The sequence below is a fragment of the Podarcis bocagei genome (genome assembly GCF_964188305.1).
Source record: "Podarcis bocagei genome assembly, chromosome: 9".
In the NCBI taxonomy this organism is placed as follows: Eukaryota; Metazoa; Chordata; class Lepidosauria; order Squamata; family Lacertidae; genus Podarcis; species Podarcis bocagei.
In genome coordinates this window covers 75,853,734-75,877,442 of record NC_138134.1, presented here as the reverse complement: position 1 = coordinate 75,877,442, position 23,709 = coordinate 75,853,734, and the positions used below count along the sequence as shown (strand labels likewise).

Below are 23,709 nucleotides of genomic sequence, written 5' to 3'. Positions count from 1 at the left end.
AAATGACCTCAAGAACAACTGCTTGTTGACATGGTTAGCATTCTATCTTTATCTTTCTGTGGTGGATCACACCTCTAATTATGAATTTCTTAAAAACCTAAAGCCTGAGCAGGAACTCATTGGCATGGTTGGCATTTTTGTTAAACATCCCTCTGCCATTTGGGATTGGAGCGGTGCAGTGTTAACTCTGAGAACTGTAAGAGCAAGAGGAAGACAAAAGTGCCATCAAACCCAGCCTTCCCTACTTGGAAGTACATCCAGTCACCACAGAACAACGTATGCAAACCAAACTTTGATGCACTAAGAAGGAAAAGGTGCACTGCAATGTTTCTCAGCGACCCATAAATGCAAGGCAAATAAATGTCAGACTGGTGGACTTATCAGAACTGAAACTACCACTAAGAGCTGTATCCAACTTACTCACTGTAAGTTTGCAATGTGCAACTTCAACAAAACTTCCCTTTCCTCTCCTTTCTCAGTATACCTCACAAATCTGCTAATGGGGTTCCCCAAATCCTCCAGAGTAGATTTAGAAGGGTTGAAGGGAGGCACAAAGGGGAGGGGAAGTTCCCTTACTCATACAAAATGATTTAGAGGGTATCAACCTTAGCAAATTGGTGGTGCTTATATTTTCTTGGGAGTTAAATACGTGAACTAACAACTGTAAATGGAGGTGGTTTCTGTCACACATTCCTGGTTTTGTTGTCTCGGTTTTGTCCATTGCAAAAGCAGCTACCCAAAAATCAATCTCTAAGTGCCCTAACATTTGCACTAATACACCAATTTAGAAAATTTGTTCGAAGCATACTTAAACAAGATAAACTGGATTCCCTATCATAAATCTATCCAAGTATCTCTAAAGTTCTGAAAATTCAGAAGTTATTTAGTTTAGCATTAAAAAAATAAATCAAGCTAACCTTCATAAATATTTGTAAAGCACAGGTGGAATAACCTTCACTTCACCAAAAAAACTGATTGAGTTCATTCTCTTTCAGCTTCATTAAAAAGATAATAGATTTGGAGGCTTGCAGAGTTGATCATTAGTACAACAACCTGTCAAATATGTTATTATGATCCCCATATTGAAACCAAAGGCTGAAACCAAGAGAATAGTGACTTGGAATAGTTAGTGGGCACTTTCTGTTCAGAGCTCAGTCTTAGCCACTACGCTAGACTGGCTCTCAAAAGAGACATATAACACATTAAGTCCAACTTAGCTCTGTGGGCCATTGACAATGCAGTCTAATCAGCAATGAAAGCTCCGCAGGGTCATCAGACCCACAATCTAGCCTCTTCCTCCAACTCTGAAGAACTTGCTGTCAGCATTCGCAACACGACGTCTCTGGATACAGGAGCAACTACTTGCACCCCAGGAATACAAACACAGTTCTACAGCACTGAAAGCTGATCATGCAAACCCCGTCTTAATAGAAGCAGAACTAAAGCTGTTGCAAAGTGTTTCAACCTCAAAACATGGAATTAACAGCCAAGAAGAGGAGGCGGTGGAAAGAATCCTAATGAGCAACCCATAAAGGCATGATTAATCATATGCTTCACATAGCCAAGATGTGTTCCCAAACTGAAGGTAACAAGAGCATTATTGAACTAAACCAACTAAATTACATGCTGCAAAACTTCATCAAGCATCACTTTTTGAGGGAGGGAGGGAAGGACAGACACAAATAAACACAACAAAAATGAAAATTATTAACTTGCTATTAAAATGAAAGGTCATATTAAACTGACTTCTTTGTTCATCCCATTTGGGAGTATATAATATTTCCTACTGAGAGTGACAGAGCCAAAATCATGTTTTACATATGGATGCTAATTTAAGGGATTTTTTTTCTTAAGCAAGCTTGTCATCATGGCTTCATAAAAATAAAGGAAGTGTGCCAAGTTTGATGCCTAAAGAGGCAAACAGAGTGACTCATTCATCCTCTCTATTCCAGCCTTCCCCAACCTGGTGCCTGCCAGATGTTTCGGATTACAATTCCCACAATCCCAGCTACCATGCCCAAGTACAGTGGTACCTCGATTTACGAACGTCTGGGAAGTCGAATGTTTCGGCTTCCAAAGGCCGGAAACCCAGAACTTCCTGCTTCGGTTTTCGAACGCTTTTCAGAAGCCGAACGTGCCACACAGCTTCCGTATTGAGTTTTCTGGATGGAAATGCTTCCGGAAATGCATGCTTTGGCTTTCAAATGTTTCGGAAGTTGAATGGTCTTCTGGAACATATTACATTCAAAAACCGAGGTACCACTGTATGTATATATATATATATGTAGTTGCTCCCTCAACCTGAAACGAGATGAGCACTGAACCCCATAGTCGCCTTTGACTGGACTTAACTGTCCAGAGGTCATTTCCCTTTACCTTTACCTATGTATTTGTGGCTTTATTTTGGTCCAGATCTCCTGCTTACAAATCAATAAGACATGTATGTACTCTCTCACATACTTCCAAAGTGGCCAGGGTGCATAGAAATCACCTGAAAAACATTTCGTAACTTTCCAGCTTGGCTAATATTGTATATTGGCACGCATTCATTGCTACCAGTATGTTTTATAAAGCAATGAATGCTTAGAAACAGTTCCATTTTCCAGCAGATTTTCTGCCCCATGTTACTGCATGAAATACCCCCAAACCAGGAGGTACGGTGTGTGATGCCTTATTCTGTCCATCACCATGGCAGCATTTGTTAAGACGAGATATCACAGCCTTCCGTAGCAAAAGGCAAGCTACCTTCTAGCCCTGTACGCAAATGGGACAAAAAGGCCTTTTGGCACACAGGAGAGGAAGTTAGCACATATTTGCAGTCTGGATAAGAAGCAAGCCTTCAGGAGACCCAGTTATGTGTGCGCCCTCAGTGCCACCAATTAATCAGAAGCACATTACAGTTAAAGCCTTAGCCAATTAATTGCGCCAATTGAAAGAGGAGCGAGGCATAAGCAGAAGGAAGACTCTGTAAGGTACAAGGCATCAATGTTATCTGAAGGTTAAGTCCACCAGCACAGGGCAGGAGGGTGACTCAGCCATGAAAGCAGCATGAAACCTTCGTGAGAATGCATTCACAGATGCTGGCAGCAAACCGGGAATGACTATAACCTCCCTGCCCTGCTTAGGAGCTTCCCCAGCGCATTTAAGCTGGTCGCTGCTGGAGGCTGGTCTAATCCAGGAAAGCAATTTTTATGTTCTTCTGTGAAAACAATGATAAGCCAATTACAAGACACAGGCGCTCTCAAGTATTTTCTACATTGCCATCCAGCTGACGGTTTATAACACAGTGAAATTTGCTTGGGAGGTCAGATATTACCGCCTGCAAATATAAGGAACATTATGAGGAGTTACTACACAGTTTGAATACTAACCGTAAGTGCCTTGCCTCATTTTCATTTTTGTCGTGCTGCCATATCAAAAAGTGAACAATGGCCACTTATGAATGCCATTTCACTAGTGTTTCAGTGCGCTCATCTAAATATTTGCAAATTAATGTGGAAAAAGTGGGCGGGAGAGACCAATTCAAGCCATCTGACAAGAACCGAGTGCACTTGTTTCTCCAGACAATTTATTTACTAACAATTCAGCAGCTGAGGGAGCAAGATAAAGATCAGAGCAAGGAGGGCTCAAAGAAAAAAAACTTGACAGGGGAGAAGAAGCAGGGAAATACATGGTACAAATCTGCAAGGCAGACTCATATCAGATGGAGATTACAAACCCAGTTTGTGAATATTGCAAATACTAAGCTTACTGCGGTGATGGGTGCAAAAGAGGACAGAAAAGCAAGCAATTCTAAAGGAGGACATTTCATTAAAGGAAGGCTAGTGGCCTGCTTAAATGGGATTGTAAAGCAATTTCATGTGCAACAGGAAGCACAAAAAATAGATGCAAAAACAGAAAGTGAAATGAAACACCATCAACACTCATATGGGCCCAAAGACTTATGACTGCCCTTTAATGGCAAGAGCCCACAGGAAACAGCATATTGTAACGATTGCTCTTGCATTTCAAGACCGTTAGTTAAACTCACCTTCATAGCTTCCAAGACACTGCAGGTTGTACACTGAAAATAGATAGCTCTCGTAGGGAATTTTAAAGTATGTTTCCACAAGAAACTTCCACTGTTCAGCATTTCCCACATCTACCAGTGAAGTCACGGCATGTTCAAGCATTAACATTTTATACTTTTGGAAGCACCACAGCCTCCTAGAGGAAAATGTGTGTCTCTATGGTGATAATGAGCATCCATGACTGATAGTGCACATGATAAACAAAAAGCTATGCCAATGATGCAAAGTGGAATGTTTTTCACTGCTGTATTTTTCTGCAGAAAATGTTCCACTTTTAGAAATGCGCTGTTTCATAAAAACATAACGAAGACAATACAAGTCGAGGCGGGCTATGCTAGTCAATTCTAAACTCAAGAGTTGCAACTGTTTGCAGATTACTGTCCCTACTCAGAAGAACACATGCACAACACTTCAGATATAGAAAAATAAAAATTAGTACAGTATGTTAACAGTTTTTGGTGCCTTAATTTTTCCCCTTCAAAAATTAATTGCAAGTTGTCAAATCTTAAAGCATTTACAAATATTCCTACTAAAAATCCAAGAAAATCTGTCCAAATGTGACATTTATATTACACTTAGTACACCTTATAGGGTGTTTTTCCTATAAAAATGTGCATTGAATAATACTGATTTAGATCCATTCCAATCCAGCTTCAGGCCTGACTTTGGGACAAAAACAGCCCTGGTCACACTTGGGAATGACTTATGCTGGACAACAGGTGTAGAAGTGCATTCTCCTAGACCAGTGTTTCCCAACCTTTTTTGGGCAAAGGCACACTTGTTTGATGAAAAAAATCTTGAGGCACACCACCATTAAAAGTGTAAGTTTCAATTTTTTCCCTCCCCCTTGCCGGGGAACCTCCAAGCTTTGGGGGTGGGGGGGGGAGGAGGCAGCAAAGCGAGGCAGGAAGGAGAGCGCGGCTTGGCTGGGTGAGCTTTGGCAGGGGCGGGCGCTGCGGACGGAGGCGCTGCCCGCCGAGCTCGCAGGCAGCCAGGCAGGCAGACGGCGAGAGCCCCGCGCTGGGCGGCCTCTCCTCGCCGCCGCCGCCCCGCCTCTCGCCGCCCGACTCGTCCGCCTCCCTCCAGGCAACATCTCGCGGCACACCAGGCAACATCTCGCGGCACACTAGTGTGCCGCGGAACAGTGGTTGGGAAACACTGTCCTAGACCTCTCTCAGAGACTTTCTATGCCATGAACTGTTTATCTGGGTGGAGCTTGGGAAGCACTGTGTTCCTGTGGTGCTTTCTGGAGGAGCAATATCAGAAGGTGGTTCTGGGGAACTCTGGTTTCATCTCATAGCCCATGGGAAGCCTCCAAGTTCAAATTCCCCCCCCCCCAATGTAGAAGTTAAAACTATCCAGAAGTCTGAGATTTACAGCTGGTTTTCAGTGGTGCTGTGCTGCTTCCCAAGGCAAAGTCTGCAGTTTTGGAATGTTCATGGAGTCAACGCTAACTGGGGGCCTCCTTTTAAAGGCCTTTAGAAACATCAGCTGGTACAGAATCCTGCCCCCAGAGTCCTGGTGGGAGTCAGGCAGGCAGTTCACGTAACACCTACCTGCACTGGTTGCCAGTGCATTTCCAAGCCCAATTGAAACAGTACAGTACTGGATATTAAAGAAGCAGTAGGCAACATGGTACCCTGTTGAAGTTGCTGGACCACAGCTCCCATCAGCCATCACCACAGAATTATGCTGGTTGGTGAGAGTTCTGGCAGACCCCTCTCCCTCTCTCCCTTAAAGTCTTAAATGATTTTGGTCTGATTTACCTGAAATATCACCTTAACCCGCTAACAGCCTGCCCATATGTTACAATCAGCAATGGAGTTCCTTTTCCCATAGCCAAGTCCAAAAATAGTAGGCAAGAACAAGGAAGTGGGGCTGTTCTGCAAAGGCCCCAAACCTCTAGAATACACTGCCGGCTGCAGACTGTCAATCCCCATAGTTGCAGGCATTTAAGGAAGCCCTGAAGTCCTATCTGATAGGTGTTTTATTATTACTGATTACTTTTATTATTTATTTGAAATTTGTGATTGCATTGCACTGTGTTTTATTCTGCAGCTAATCCTGGGAGGTTCTTTTTGTCCTAATAGGAGGAAAGTATAAATAGAATTTCAGTTCAACTACCTCTGACTATTACAAACAGATTCTGATGTTTATACAGAATGTGAAATTATCAGTATCATTGAGTAAACAAACTTGGAAGTTGAAAGATATGATAATTCAGGACTCCACTGATTCACTCAAAAATACATCCCGCTGAATTCAACTGAGCCCTTTATATCTTAGCGCATATAGGATTATAGTCACTATGTTAACTGTAAATTATTCAGATTCAGAATTAAGATTTGGTTTAGATTCTATCTACTGTCATAGATCTTCAAGGCTTTTAAAAGATCTCAATGCAGATTAGTTAATGATTAACACTACATTGTGGAAATAAATATCTGGTTAGGTAGGAAAACATTCTAAAGGCAGGAACAATTAGCAATGATGGAAACACTGATGCTTCTAATCTGGATTTTTTTAAAAACAAAACAAAAACAGGATTAACAAAGGATTTTCTTGGTTTTTTCAAGCCCACAAAACCCTCTCTTTCTACCAAGGGCATCTTCCCTCATCATTCATATCAGAAGGTAAAACACAAAAGTAAAGGAGCGCTGGACGGTTAATTCCAGTCAAAGGCGACTATGGGGTACGGTGTTCATCTCGCTTCAGACTAAGGGAGCTGGCGCTTGTCCACAGACAGCTTTCCAGATCATGTGGCCAGCATGACTAAACCGCTTCTGGTGCAACCGAAACACCATGACAGAAACCAGAGTGTACAGAAATGCCGTTTACCTTCCCACTGCAGCAGTACCTATTTATCTACTTGCACTGGTGTGCTTTCAAAGTGCTAGGTTGGCAGCAGCTCCAAACTGCATTTGTAACTACAGAAACAAAACTGAATCTCACAAAAAGGTGACGAATTGGAGAACACAACCTTGTGCTGTAAGATTGATCAACTAAGCTTTCAAGGTGGATTTTGCCCTCCTGGAAAATGTTCCACAATAAACATGGAGTAACAGTATGAGAAGAGGCATGATAATTTTACCTGTTTGACCTTAACTGGGACAGAGGGATGCTTTCACTTGTGATCTGACTGCAAGAGAGAACTCCTGAGTTGGGCCTATTTTGCAATATGTATGCCCTTTGAGATTAAAGTTAGACAGAAGCCAGGGCTCAAACCAAAGGTTAGATGACTCCAGCTAATGAGCTGGGTCAGGGTGTTCCAAATTAGTGGTTGCACAAGCCTCTAGTGGTGTAGGTAACGGCAACAGGGTCCATTCTGACTACCCTTTTAGCAGGGGTCCATAAATTCTGGCTGACCAACCAACAAAGCAGGCAATTGGGCTTAATGGTTCTGATTTGTGCTACTGCTTGCAGTTCCCTGTTAGTGTTCCTGCCTTCAATCTCCAGCTCCTTCCCCTCCTCCAGCTAATTTACAGCCCAACATTAACCACTGCTACAGCTTGCTACCCGGTGGGGCGACAGCACCGGCCAGTCATCCTTGTACCTTACTCATCTTGTTATGCAAGGGACTCTTGTCCTGTCTCACTTTCTCATGGAAACCACTCACTTCCCAAGCAGATGAAACAAAACAGAACTCTTCTACATAAATGAAGCATACCTAGAGAAGACAGAAAATGGGCATATCAGCTATCCCACTCCTCTATGAACACCCGCCTCATTACTTTTGAGATCAGCATACATCCTCATGGATTCTTCAACATCTTTTCCAAGCTCAAGAGCATAAGGAAGTCATTTCTTCCCGAAAAGAGGACAGACTAGCCAGTTGATGTGCAGCAACACTAAGATAGGGTGCAATAGCCCTTGTGCAATAGCCCATCTGCTGAAAAACAGAAGGTAACAAAACAAACAACAGACAAGCCTAAAACATTTAAAGCACCACAATTTTTAAAAGCCCTTTTTCCCAGTCCCCATCCACATCACTTCAGATGCCAGAAGCACCCAAGAACAGTGTCAATTGGTGACCTCAATGTACAGGAAGGATGCAAGAAGCTAAGCGTTGCATTCAGAGCCCTGGTAAGTCATGTAGAGTACCCGTCTTCAACATGCCATTAATTTGTTTTGGACTACAACTTTTTATCCTTCCTGATTGGTCAAGATGTGTGAGGCTGATAGCCACAAAAACCTCAAAACCTGTGTAGCCTCAAAACCTCAAGGGCACGAACAATGGGTGGAGGTTGATGTCAGCCTTAAAGGCTGACATCAACACTCTGAACTGAGCTCAGAAATGGACTGACAGGAATAATAGGTTATTATCCCACAAGATTTATATAAACGCACACGCATCTGAATAATCGTAGCCAACATATTTCACTAAGAGAACAAGACATTGTAGGTTAATCGGCAACTACATCGATTAAAGGGCCTGATCCAAACTGTCTACATATTGTCTGGCTAATACATACCACAAAGGCCAACTGTGGTCCACTAATAGTTTAAGGACCAGAATACAAAACACCAGTATCTAGGTTAAAAAAAATCTAATGATGCAAAGAAGCTCAATACAACCCTTCAAGTGGTTTCACGGAACCTGTGTTCATCAGTGGCATGCGAAGGAGGAAAGCAATCTACCTTAATAATAATAATAATAATTTATTATTTATACCCCGCCCATCTGGCTGAGTTTCCCCAGCCACTCTGGGCAGCTCCCAATCAGTGTTAAAAACAGTACAGCGTTACATATTAAAAACTTCCCTGAACGGGTTCAAAAGCCAAATAAAAATTCAAAAGACATTTGCGGATTTTGCTTGGAAGTGCAGGGAAGAGTATGCCTTCACCAAGTACAGAAAGCATCAACGCCTAAAAGCACTGAATCTTTCAAGGGGGTATTTGCACAGCACATCAGGATTTCTCCCTATGGAAGTCATTACTGAAAACTATGTTGGGGAAGCATTTATGAACGGATCACTTCTGCCCTAACACATTACTGTATAAGTTGTTTAGACTGCAGCCTTTGATCAAAGGAAGAAGAAAAAGACTACAGGACTGTTACTACGCTACATACAGCCAACAATACACATTGTGCTAGAGATATACATAGCAGATGTGAAGCAGCTCCATGACCAAAGTTATCTGTGCAGTATGTTCAAAGATGCATCATGGGCTTAACAAAAGGTTAAAAACCTACAAAAAATTACTAGCTATGTGTGGGCAGACAATCTACGTTAGTCATTTATGGCACATTGATGGCTGAAAAACAGGCACAAATCAGTTATATTTTACCATTTACAAGCACTTCCCAGCCTAGGCGGCTATTCTTATCCAACACAGACAGCAGGCAAGTTTACAAAAATGAATTATTACCTCCAAGGGGACTGTTGCAAGGGAAAGAAGCATAATTGTTTCTCACAACCAAGAGGGTTCCCAGTAGGGCTGACATACATTACAAGCAGTAAAAGCAAAATTATGGAATACAGAAGTCTGGTTCAAAAGCAACATGCTGCTTCAACAAACCATGGTTTGCTGGTATGCAAAAAACTCTCAAGTGCAAACAGGCCCTTCATCTAGCTGCAGAGGAGATATCCTAGATTTTAAAAGGACAGTTACTGCAACATCTGAACTAGAAAATTTTGGTTTAAAGACTCCTTATGAATCCTGGTTTGCACTCAGCACTTAAATCAATCTCCTGATTTGGACATATTATTATTATTATTATTATTATTATTATTATTATTATTATTATTATTAAAGAGTACTAGCCACATGTATACATGTCTTCATCCTAAAGAAAAGCAATGCCCAAGGAGGGAACCCAAGATAGGAAAAGAGGTGGTTAGGGAACAATTCTCCAGGGCCTGATAAACTGCACCTAAGGATACTAAAGGAGCTTGAAGGTATAATCTCAGAGCCTGTCGAATTCTTGGGAAACAGGTGAGGTGTCTGCAGACTGGAGATGGGCAATGGTTGTCCCCATGCTCAAAAAAGTGGGGAAAGAGGAACCAAGTAAAAAAGACCAGTCAGCTTGACGTAGATACCAGAAAAGGTCCCAGAACAGATAATTCAACAGTCGGTTGTGAGGACTTAGAAAAGGGTGTTGGGATTGCTAAAATCCAGCACAGGTTTCTCAGAAACAAGTATTGCCACACGAATCCAAATTTCATTTTATTTTTGATTCGAGTTACAAGCTTGGTGGATCAGGGGAATGCAGTGGGCATAGTATATCTTGGTTTTGGCAAAGATATCCCATATTCTTGGAAAGAAGCTGGTAAAATGTGGGCTTTATGAGGTAACCATTAGGTGGATTTATAGTTGGTTGACTGACCAAACCCAAAAGGGCTCATTAAGTTTTCTCGTTATCCTGGGAAAATGTGAGAAGTGGGATGCCGCAAGCGAGAAGGTATACAGAGAAGGATGACCAAGATGATCAAGGGTCTGGAAACCAAGCCTTACGAGGAACAGTTGAGGGAGTTAGGCATGTTTGATGTGGGAGAGAGGAGACTGAGAAGAGATATGAAAGCCATCTTCAAATATCTAAAGGGGTGTCACATGGAGGATGGAGCAAGCTTGTTTTCTCCTGCTCTGGAGGGTAGGGCCCAAAACAATTGAACCAAATGACAAGAAAGGCAATTCCAACTAAACACCAGGAAGAACTTTCTGACAGTTTTTAAGCAGAGCTTGGATGGCCATCTCCCAGAGATACTTTAGGTGTGATTCCTGCAGTGCAGGGGGTTGGACTAGATCCCTCAGGATGTTAACTACTTGTATAAATGAATAGGTCCATACTGTGTTTTTGAAATGTGAATAAACAGATGTCTTTGAAGTTGATTGAGGAGGGATGGGGAAGGATGTTGTTCTGGGGGTTTTCTAGTGGATGAACAGAAAATAGGCACAGGAAAGGCAGATGGGATCAAGATTGGTTTCAGGCATGCAATACATGAAATCACATGCAGCTGGGAGCAGCTAGTGACAAGAGAAGCTTGTTATGAGTGCAGGAACTACTAAAAAAAAAAAGCAGTCTGCGCAGTAGTCTGGCACAGGGTGGCAGTGACTTTTAATACACAAAGGCTGTTAGGACACTACTTCAACTACCGTATTAGGACTTTTCATTTTTTTAAAAAATAATATTTATTGAAGTTTTACAAACATTAATAAGTTTCAAAGTTTAAACTTAAAAAATAACCCTAATAGAATAAAAAAGAATTACAAAAATACAAAAGCAAAACACATGAAAAGTACAGAATAGAAGACAGTTAACACGAAAGGGGGGGGGGGAGAAAAAAGGAAAAAAGAAAATCAACAATTTCATATCTTATACTTCATTTACTAGTTTCCTGACCTCCTCACACCTCCCTTTTTGTATTCCAGTTCAGATATTTAATTCAGCAAGTCCTTACCCTCTATCATTTGTCCTTACTCAGCATCTTAACCTATTATAAATATATATTTTCCACCATTATCAATCCATATTTACATATTCTTGTTAATCTTTTTACCAACACCGCTGAGGACTTTTCAGGAGCTCAGAGAAACTAAGGAGACAAGAGTAGTAAGCACCACACACACAACCCCAAAGTATCATCACTGGTTTTATTATGGTTCACCTAAAGTTAAGTTCCCCAGAAATTAAGCAGCAGCCAGGAAGTCCAAGAGCAAACAATCCACTGGGATATAACTCTGCTGAGAACCCAAGAATGTCTTCACTGCAACAAACTAGGGTAAACATCTCTGTGGCGGCAGAGAGCCTGTGCAGGGAGAAAGGGTATTTAAGGGGACAGGGTAGATGAAGAAAAAAGCAAGAAGCTTTGAGCTAGCAGTCACAATACATTTCTTTCAAGCAGTGGTGCATTCCTAGACTTGGCAATCACATACAAGGGATCCACCAGCTGTGTCCTGGTCAGGACAAAGGCCTTCGGTCTCAAAGATTCAACTGGTGGAGTCTGTGGAAAGCGCCCCCCCCCCCTTTACATTATAGACAAGAGCTGATGCAGTAACTTGAAGCAAAAATCTGCCAAAGTAGCACAAACTATGATGGTAAATGTGCACTGTTATGTCCAAAGTGCATTCCTTAGAATGTCTTGTACCCTTTGGCTAACTATTTTAGCCACCGAAAGTTAACATGAAGTTACCTAACAGAGAGGGAGAAATGGGCATTGGATGAAAACTGAATGGTCTGGCTAAGGCTCATGCTGGATGGTGAGGCAGTCCATGCAGCCAAGGCTCACACACTCAAAAGTCTCCTGCTTCTGTCACCTCGGCCTTGTCAAGCTTGACTTAAGAGCTGGAGTGGAGGTAATCCTGAAGCAGTATAAACTGCATTTATCATATGGAACAAGGTTTTCTGCCTCAAAGAATATAGTTAATTTGTAAAAGGTCACAATTCTGCTGGGCCATTTGCTACCTATAAGAATTAGAAGCAGCAACACTGATTTTGTTATTTTTTGCACATCTGATCAGACACAAAGGAAGTTACTGTCTGCAATTAATATCTTTTTTAAGAAAAGAAAAAATAACTATTCTTTTCAATCTAGCAGAAGTACACAAAATAAAAATCAGTTGCATGTGACAAAGTGAAAACATAGCATGTATAAATATGACCCTATGTAAAAGGTATTACTATAAAATCTGAGATTATGGGTCAAACCATATGCAGTGGGAAAGTGTTTCTTTGTTGAATTAGAAGCCACATGCTGCCGCTTTGAAGATTAGATAAGCAGCCCGCTGTAAAAAAGGTGTTTGACCCTCTTCTCCTTTAAAAGGTAAAGGACCCCTGACAGTTAAGTCCAGTCACGAACAACTCTGGGGTTACAGCGCTCATCTCGCTTTACAGGCTGAGGGAGCTGGCGTTTGTCCGCAGAGTTTTTCCGGGCCATGTAGCCAGCAGGACTAAGCCGCTTCAGGCAAAACCAGAGCAGTGCACAGAAATGCCGTTTACCTTCCCGCCGGAACGGTACCTATTTATCTACTTGCACTTTGACATGCTTTCAAACTGCGAAGTTGGCAGGAGCAGGGACTGGGCAATGGGAGCTCACCCTGCCACGGGGATTCGAATCGCCAACCTTCTGATCGGCAAGCCCAAAAGGCTCAGTGGTTTAGACCACAGCGCCACCCGCGTCCCTACCTTCCTTTACCCTTGTCCTAATCTAAATTCCCATAAAAGGCACAGCATCAGTACTTATGTTCTCCCCTCCCAGGAGCTAAAAGTGCAGCTTGCAGGGCGGCAAGCAGATTCAGGGATTCCCACTTACTTTTTTGGAGGGGCTGTTTTGGAAGTCTTTTTTCTTTTTCTTCTTTTTGGAATGAGACTAACCACCTCCTCATCACAACTAGCTTGGCCATTCAAGAACCTACACAGAGTTGCCAAGTACCTTTTAGCACTTTTTTTCCTTGCTGCAAAACAAGTTCTAAAGATACTTCCAATGTTTTTACACTTTTGGTGCTCTAAAGTAAATTTAATGGCAGAGTATGTTTTGCTTATTTGGGCAAGGTGTTCTAATTTATTGCAGTAGATACTAGATTTTATTCCGAATGAAAACGGTCCAACACCATACTCTGAGGCCAAGATTAATTATTTTTAATGTACCACTCAGCACATTTCGGCTACAGAAGCTGTGTAATATTCATCTATAACTCCTTCCATTAACTTAATGAAAGACATTTTCCTTTCTTATAAAATACCTTGTAATTGCACCCCACTAAATCATTTTCACTCTTCTCCCCACATCTGATTTTCAGGTTTCTTTGCATGTACGGACGCCTTCACAAAATTTTGGGGGACTGTTTGTGTTTTGAGTCATATTCACTCAAAAAAAAAAAAGGAACTGCTGAGTTTCGTGGGACTTACTCATGTAAGAGTACATCAGTCTGCGGCCTTAGGCATGCAATGGCATACAAAAGGCATGTATTTTGCAAGCATAAATACAGAGGCAATAATCCAACACAAACATGTGACTTGCATTCAACTTCCTCCAAGTCCCAAGCTGCTGCGAGACAGCCAAACTCTGCACAACACTTCAGTACTGCAGAATAAAAACAGAGTAGACACAAGGGAGACTGTGTAGTCACCTAAAAGACCTGTATTCAGGTAAAGGTAATCATGCTGCAAGTGACAGCACAATCCTTTCTCAGAAGCACCACTCAACTACCTGAGCCCATACAAATGAATCTTATGCTCCTGTTTCATTCCCTCCAAGCTCTGCAATGCTTTGAGTTCTGAACTTATAAATATATATGGAAAGTAAACATCCATGCAGTATTCCATTTCACAGAGAAACACCCCTTTACTCATTAGCTAGGATCCCTTGTCATCGGAAAGCTTTAAGTACTGTGAATTCTACAACCCTATTTCTTCTGCAAAAGTGCTCAGAAATTAGTCCCACTTTGTTCAACAGTGCTTACTGTCAATAAGTGTTCCAACGACTGGCGCTTCCACATTCCACTCGCTCGACATTCTTGCACATATACAGGAGAACTGGCTTCCACTTTAACACAGGCGGAGAGAGCCAAACAAGTCTCTGTCTCGTCTCCAAGCAGCCATAACTCTGTCATGAAAAAGGCACCTGGCCCAAAAAAATTGATTATGCTCCTAGGTTGTATCTGGCTGTACTCCAAGATGTTTTAATTGTTACAAAACCCATCTAGTATTCATGCTTGTTCATGAAATGTATGAATTTCAAATTGGGAAGCTTGATTTAAAACTATTCCCATTTTTCTTCCCTTTGAGATGGTTTAAATCAACCTGACCTTCATAGATCCAATGCATACTTTATGTCCGCAGGTGTGTCTGCTCTGTGTACACTCAGGTTTCTTACAGAGAGCACCTTGAGCATGAAAGAGAGAGGTACACCTCCACGGATTCACTGGACGGCTGTGGTTTATTTATTTTGAATATTTATAGCCCTAAGAGGCTTTCAAAGCAACTTTCCATCATTGTTTATTTGTACACCACCTTTGCAAAGTAAACCCTGCTCAAGCAGCTGACAACACTGAAAAGTTTATGTAATTCACTGACAAGACTTCACGTTTAAACAAGCTTAGGAAAACATCTCCAATGACGCAACAAAATTAAAACAATCCACTAATGGCTCATACTAAGGTCTAGGAATAAAAATACAAGAGCATAATGCAGGCAGCAAAAAAAATTAATTCAGCTCCAGAACTAAACCTTGACCCAGGCAACAACACTTAAGGAAAACCCCTCCCTAAAGGTCTTTAGGCATCCTAAGCAGCAGAAGCTCCCATTGTAGCCGAAATCAGTGAGGTCCACCCTCCAGGCCAGGTGGTAACAGACCAGAAAAAGCAGGGAGCAGGTCTGACAGGACTCACAACAAGATGGCCTCTTGTACCTTCAGCAGCCACCTTTGTAGCTGGGACTTGTATAGGACCCTGTCCTCCAAGGTCAGAAGGAAATGTCAGGAGCACGTGCAGGAGCCAGGCCCTGTGACCAGCAGGACTTTGCAGGACTGGGGCCTTCCTAAGTTTGTTCTGAAGAGGCAAGGTACGGTTGCACAGGTGAGGTGGCTTGGTAACTCACTGCACCTGGTGGCAAGAGCCGGCAAGATTAGGTCAGCATTTCCCTTCAGCTCTTTGCCACAGCAACTCATTCCCTGCCTTGCTGCGTTTGGTTCCTTGACTCCTTGCTTCTTGATCCTCGGACCCTTGACTTCCTGACTCCTGGCTTCTGGACTCCCGTTCCTGCTCCCACCCCACCATCTTGCTCCCAGTCCCCTGCCGGTACTTTGATCGCCTGTGAACCGGACCATGACAGGAAATAGGTCAGGCAAAGGAAGGTCTTGCAGGACTCAGAACAAGAACCTACAAAATATTTGCACAATACAGCCACATTTTTAAAAGTTAGTACATAAAACTAGAGATAACATTATCAGGTTTGCTCAGGCAGCTTTTTTCTGCCCCCCTTTTGGTCACAGCTCCCCCAGACACAATGTACTTTACTGCATGTCTGGAGAGGGCTACCTCTCCTTCACACTCATAGAAGACGACATAAGCACAATGAATACACACCTGCCTCCATAAAGTGTAAATTGCCAAGTTCTAAATAGCTCAGAAGCACTTTACTATTCATAAGAAGATGGCAAAATAATTTAGCTCATCTGCCCAGGAGAACCCACACAGTCCTGCATATAACCTTCAAGGCTGTTGCTGTAATGCAAAGCCAGACAAATAGCAACCCAAATGCATCATTGCAAGGCTATCAATATTCAAGCTAGTTTTGGCAACAGAGTTGTATCCTAAAGCAAAATGCAGGCCTCTAAAATAAGAACAAGCTACGTGGATGCTTTTGTTACTCAACAGTATTTGTCACAAACTAGAGACACCTGCCATTAAAGCCTGATTTTGTATGGTTACCTGCAAATAAAGGAATTACTTCCAGGACCAAAGTTTAATTCAATAACAGACAACACCACTGGCTAATGAATAATGGTATTTGTTGTATAGGACCAAGTAAGTCAGAGACCTACCATGGCCTCTTCCCTTCTTATTTGAGCACTATAGGGCTGGGAATCTACATTCTTCCACAGTAATAAAGCCTGCATCTCCAATTCCCCTCCCCATCCTACACTTCGCAGAAAAGGAGTATATTGGCACACACTTCACGGAAGGTCAGATCACAGCAAGCTGAAATGGGCACAGAAGAAAGTGAGGAATGCATGTGGTTCACTCACGGGCCCATGCTGGGAGATTTCTGCCCTCTTTGGTTTCCCAGCATGCAGACACCTTCTTCTTGTGCATGGGTACCACCATTTTGGCTACATAAAAATCATCACTCACAAACCAGTGAACAATGCTAATAGAGGGAAGGACAGCACAACATACCTGTCTCATTCTCACTTGAGGATTAAGTAATCAAGTCACACTATGACCTTAAAGGCATCACAGCATATATTACTAAAGGACGCTTTTCTGCACCAATATTCTGTCACCTAGTTATGTAGAGAAATAATTCGGGGGGAGCAAGGAACAAAGCATTTTAAAAGCTATTCTTTGTCTCACAAATTAACACCGACTGAAATACACCGATGCCACCCCTTTTCCGGCACCAATGAGCCATGAAACCTTTACTGACTGGGATAAACTTCTGAGCAACTTTTCTAATGACCCGCACACACAATTCATCACCTTTGCAACAATAACTCCATCCACTTAAGGCAAGCCTACTATCCCATGATCACAGGTACAATGCTGATCAAAGAACCCACTCCATAATTCTTCCCACAGGCAACTCATGGGGAAATGTAGCTTCCCAATTAAGGAGGACTCTGTGCCCTGTCCTTACACTGGTCCTTAGGGCTTGGCAACTGCATCTTCCCCTACAGCACAGTCACCCTTGAATAAATGCATGTATTGTGATGCAAGGAGGCCAGCATCTATTTTAACAGATCATGTGATGTAAGAGGAGGGAAGACTCATCCTGAATACAACCACATAAACACATATGTTTACTGTGCCATCACCCCAAATCAAGATTCCACTAAGAGAGGGTGTCCCAGATAACACAAAAAGATCCTTTCAGTAGTGTCCTAGTTCTGCAATACAGACCCACTTGGAACAGCATAAATACATTCTGAACCAAAATACATGCAAAAGCATCCAGCCTTTAAATAACATCTGGAAGTCTGCTCTCCCCTCAGCTGTCCGTCCACTACACATTTTGGAAAGTTGCTTCTCTCTTCTTTATGCATTTGGAAACTTTGTAAGATATTATAACCAAAAGTTGCACAATGGTTCCTCAGATCAAGGAGTGCAGGGTTTTTTTTTCTGTGTTTGGATACAATTGTACATCATTTTGAATCAGGAAGGTTCATTAAACCTTTCAAAGCTGCAGTGATTTCTTTTCCCTCTTAGAATTCCCAAGCAACAATTGTCACTTACTGCTAGGCCATTATAAACCGAGGTGATCTAACATACTGTCACTATAACCCAAAGTGAGTAGCACCCCTAGTACTCTAATATACTGCCTTGCTTCATTTCAGTCACACAAGCCCCTTTCTCCAGGGACTACCAGTAAATGGACCTCACCTTAGCATCACACTCTCAGTATGAGACATATTGAATTAAGATTTCATGCTGAACTCTTCTCTTTCTCTTAGACTGGTAAACCACAGACATACCTTGTTTTTAAAAAAGGCAACCCTATTAATCATTGGGTTTGTCTGACAAAGTAAGTAATTCCTTTCAAATGCTTTAGGAAACATAATCTTCACTATCAGCACAGCCCAGGCATGTACCGTATTTTTCGCTCTAGGACACGCACCCGACCATAACACACACATAGTTTTTAGAGGAGGAAAACAAGAAAAAAATATTCTAAACGAAACAGTGGATGTATGATTTTTGTGGTTCATGCTGTAGCCACAGACATGTGATCTGACGGTGAGTTTGGGGTAGCCCAATGCAAAAATCCTGAGGATCCATGTGGATCCATGCCTTGTAACCATGTTTTAAGTGGGGAGGGAAGGAAAAGCACTCAAGGGACAAGGAGCACGCATGGGGTGGGTGCAGAAGGATGCTGTTAATAATGCAGAAGAGGGGTATAAGAGGAGAAGGCTCCTCTCCTCTCCCGCTTTGCTCCTTTAAAGCAAGCAGGCTCTCTGTCCCTCTCTCCTCCCCACTCAGTGGCTCTTCTCCCGCTTTGCTGTTTCAAAGCGAGCCACGGAGGAGGGAAGGAAGGGGAACCATGGATCCTCTGCTCACGACTGCAGCAGATCCCCCCACCATCCGTAGACATTCGCTCCATAACACGCACAGACATTTCCCCTTACTTTCTAGGATGAAAAAAGTGAGTGTTATGGTGCAAAAAATACGGTAATTCACATCCTGGCAATACAGTCATTGGGCTGCAGCCACAGCTTCACATGCCTAGTTCCAATAGTGCATCTTGACTTCCCTTTCCTCTCCTCTCTCTCTTCTGCACATACCCACCAAATCTGCTCTGGAGGGTCCCTCAACCCTCCAGAGATGATTTTGAGGGTGCAAGGAGGGCTGAAGGGAACAGGAGAGGAGGGGGGATGTTCCACTGCATGCACAGAAGTCTGCTTTGCGAGTTCCCATTGAGTTCTAATTCTTTACTTTGTCCTATTTGTACCAGATAAATTTTTTTAATGCCTGACTATATCCTGGGACGTGGGTGGTGCTGTGGTCTAAAATCACAGAGCCTAGGACTTGCCAATCAGAAGGTCGGCGGTTCAAATCCCCGCAACAGGGTGAGCTCCCGTTGCTCAGTCCCTGCTCCTGCCAACCTAACAGTTCAAAAGCACGTCATGTGCAAGTAGATAAATAGGTACCGCTCCGGCAGGAAGGTAAACAGCGTTTCCATGCACTGCTCTGGTTCACCAGAAGCACCTTAGTCATGCTGGCCACATGACCCGGGAAAACTGTCTGCAGACAAATGCCAACTCCCTCAGCTAGTAAAGCAATATGAGCACCGCAACCCCAGAATCATCCGCGACTGGACCTAACGGTCAGGAGTCCCTTTACCTATATCCCCAGATGAACCACACCAACATGTTTTTCATGTGTGCTAAAACTCCGTCTAATTTTTTAAAAAAGAATTGTTTAACCACCTCAGTTAAGAAACGTGGATATATATTCTCAGTGCTTTTTCCTGGGGGGGATGCAGGGGTACGCATACCCCTAAACATTTTCTGAATCTTTGTACTTTTGTCCATTTACTGTATTTTTCCCGATTTGAACTATAAAATGGTAATTTTCTTGAGTCAAAATGAGAGTACTCCTAAAACTTTTTTTTAGAATAAAAGCACTGTATATAATATAACGTTATTGTTTTAGTTAAATAAATTGTTTAAATTGTTATTAAGGAAATGATTATTTTTCTCCTTCCAAAAAAAGTACAGCAGAAAAGTTGTCCAAATATAAACAGTTAACTTATTAAACCTCACAGTAATTCCATAATTATCTGTCTATGCATATCTAATAGTATAACCAAATCAGTAATTTTTGATATAACTGTAAAAACTACTCTGAAACTTTATTATTCCAAAAATGAAACCTTCGTCTGGCTGTAAATATTACGATTATACCAGCAAGAATGATTCTTTCTGTAAAAAAATGATTTAAATCAAGTTTTACTCACCAGTGATTTAAATCGTGATTTAAATAGATTTGATTTAAATCAAATCCATTCTGCAGCTCCCAACTATGCATCTGAATGTGCATGCACACAAATGCACACACTTCTATAAGCAAGAAACAAGAGCAAAGCTATGCAGCAATGCTAACAAAATTATTGTGGCACAGCTTCTGTAGTCTATAATAAATATGTCCATCTTTAAGATGGCACATTACTCTTAGTCTGCAGCAGCACACACAGTTAATTCTGTGGAACTTGTCTTTGCAAAATTGTTACCTTCTGCCCTCACCAGCAAGACCAAATGCCATGGTTTCACACAGCGACAACACAAATACACAGAGACCAACCACTGCTTGCCTCTTTTCCACACTCCTCCTTTAAAAATGTGTAGGAACTGGCAGACCTTTCAGTGGCAATGCTGCCACTGCAGAAAGACTTCCCCCAGCTTAGTAACTCAGGCCCACCAATCTGACTTCCATCCTTGTCTTCTTTGTACACTCCTCCACATGATCTTACAAAGCCAACTGGGAGAGGAGAGCTCCTGCGAGAACACACATCCCTGCCTCTGTTCATCAAGCTGCTCAGGGAACCCAGGCAGGATTTCCTTTGTGACAGTGTAATCCTATGCACATTCAGTGGGACTTAGTGCCCAGTAAGTGGGTACAGGACTGCAATCTTAGTGTTACAGCAAAGCTTCACATTCAAATGTTTGTTGTTGCTATTATCACAATCCTCACTGGTCTATGTGGAAAAAGCTCAGCCCGAGTTTTCTCCTGATATCTCCCCTGTGACATCGCTTCCCACACCACCAAGCCATAACTGTCACCAACTTAAGGACTAGAGCAGTATGTTGGCTAAACATCTCAGCCACTGGAAAGTCCACAAACCAAGTCTCACCACAGCAAAGGAATGCCTGCATACATGAAAGCACCTTTTTTCTCTCTGCCACTAACTCTCGTCTGTAATGTGACAGTAATAATACTGGCCTACTCAGGGTTATTATAAGAATTACTGAGATAACATACATGAGGCAGTTTGAGCAGTCCAGATGGGTTATGTTATTAAAGCAATTCCTTAATACAGTATATACTTTAAATCAACTCTCTTCTCACAGTTTCCACACCTTTTAACCATTACTCTGGGATGCTTTCTATAAATGCTTAGTGTCATCTACGACCAGAAAAACTCTGGTTCAGTTTTTCTGGTCATAGATGACACTAAGCATTTATAGAAAGCATTTAAAACACCTCCTTGATGTTGCCTTGCAATCTTTGTAATTACCTTGCAAGATGAGGTGAGTATTAGCCCCATGTTATTTAAGAGAGGGAGGATGAGAGCTAAGGTCACCAGACAAGTTCATAGGAGGGGCGAGATCTGAACCAGGACATTTCCTGGTCTTCTGAACAAACAGCCAAGGCATCAGCACTTACTTGCATCATGTATTTTGAATGCAATTTTCACATGTGCTCATTCCCAAGTCATTTTAAAATCATACTAGAAACCCCAAAGATGCATTCTCCTACTTTTTCTTTTCTTTTTTATCTCTGGCAACCTACAGCAGGGGTGGCTTTTCTGGGCCTGAGGGCCACATTCAACCTTGGCCAACCTTCCGGGGGCCAAATGCCAGTGTTGGGTGTAACCACCCACTCTCCTGCCGGTATACCTGCAAAACATACACACCTACAAGCACAAAGCAGCACCACACCCCTCCCTCAACTGTTCTGAAGGAAGGGGGTTTTCAGAATTATTCCTCATTCATAAAATGATTGGTCCCATGACTAAGGGGGAGGGCATCTGTGTCCCTATCAGGGCACAGGGCTGAGCACAGAGAGTTCAAACCACCCAGTGCCATCATTATTTCTTAAATTTATTTTTGCACCCACTGCTGAAATCAGTGGTGTCTAGGGGGAAATCAAGAGAATAAAATGTGGTTAGGGGGCCACATCAGCCCCTGCCCAGGACAGGGGTTAGTCAATCCTGGCCTAAATTCCTCACATTTAGACATCAGAGAGCAGAACTTAGAGGGGAGTAAGGGGAGAGTGTCCTATCTATATATTGCACAGCCCTTTGCTCCCTAGCAATTTGTAACATGGGGGGAACCCTCACACCCACCCTGGTCTCTGTCGTCCACAAAAATTGTTCTTCTCTGTTTTTAGCAGTTCTTATTTTATCTATAAGCTGCCTCAAGTCCCTGTCAGGGGTAAAGTCAGGATATAAATAATTATACAACAACAGCAACCCCCAACACATGCCTAGTGCTTTTTTCGTCATTATGTATTTCCCCAGATATGAGCTCACTAGCACTTATGAAAGATTTCGCTGTTTAGCCAACAACAAATGTGCGTATTTGGAGGAGGGGGTCACCCACAGCAGTACCTATATGCCCAAGGTTCATCATTTCAGCCAGTCGAATAAAAGTATTATTTGCTTCTATTCTAGACCGAGTCACTGGGTGACTTGACCAAGCACGTAGATAAGAGGCACGTTGACCCAGAAACAACTCCAACCTGCAGTTGCTCCCAGGTGTGTGCAGGACTGCGGGTGAAATCTTATGCAGAACTGAACAGGATTTGTGGAAGGTAATGTCAAGGCGGGTTGGCGCCAGCAGGCCATGAGAGGCGCAGCATTTGCACACACCTCCCCGCCCCTCCGACCCTCACACCAACCCTGTGAGGCAGGTCGGGCCGAGGCTTTCCCCGGGGTCGTGCCCGGCCGAAGAGACCCCGACCCCCCCCCCCGCTTCGCCCTCCCCCCGGGGCTCCCCCTCACCCACCGGAAGCGGCCCCCGCAGTGCTGGCACTGGTCGCCGACCCATCCCGGCGGGCACTCGCACTGGCCGGTGCTGGGCTGGCAGCGCCCTCCGTTGGCGCACGGCTTGTCGCACTCCTTCGCCTCGGCGGCCGCTCCGGCTCCGGCTCCCACCCCGGCTCCGGCCGCCGGACCCAGCAGGAGGAGCAGGACGGCGGCCAGCCAGGCTGGGGCGAGGGCGAGGAGGCCGCCGCGCCGCCTGCGGCCCCGCCGCTCCATCGCCTGAGGGGGAAAGGGACGGCAGTGAGGAGAACGGAGCCTGGGGAGGGGGCGGGCGGCAGAGAGAGGCTCCGCCGAGAAGCTTCGCGCGGGCGGACGGTGGCCGGCGAGGGCTGCGGCGGCGGCTGCTACTGCGGAGCGGCCTCCTCCCTGGAGCGACGGAAGCCCGCGAGGCTCAACCTTAGCGCGGCGGCGGCCGGCCTGGCGCTCGCTCTCCTCCTCACACAACCGTTCTGAGGGGGAGGAGGAGGAAGCGACGGAGCGTCGCCCCCTCCCGCCGGTGTCCGCTCCCGATGACGTCGGCTCCGAGCGGAGCCCCTGACGAGGGGGGAGAGCGAGGAGAAAGAGAGACCATAGAGTTCTTCTCTGTCGTAGAGAGGCGGGCGGATGGTATCCAGGCAACCGCCTAAGCGGGGAGAGGGGTGGGGCTTCGGGCTGGACGCAGGTGGGCGGTGCCGAATTTGATAGAGAGCAGGCTCGCCCAATCAGGTCGCCGGCAGT

General features: G+C 43.6%; 1 protein-coding gene across 1 annotated transcript in view; it reads right to left on the bottom strand.

Annotated features, from left to right (window-relative positions):
- The window catches only part of ATRN (attractin), a 167,776-nt gene extending 144,182 nt beyond the window's left edge, over positions 1–23,594 (bottom strand). Inside the window, 3 exon segments of the mRNA XM_081206904.1 lie at positions 22,955–23,382; positions 23,388–23,458; positions 23,461–23,594. Coding sequence (XP_081063030.1) covers positions 22,955–23,382; positions 23,388–23,458; positions 23,461–23,563 — 602 coding nt within the window. The 5' untranslated portion in view covers positions 23,564–23,594.
- Between the last annotated feature and the right edge of the window lie 115 nt (positions 23,595–23,709).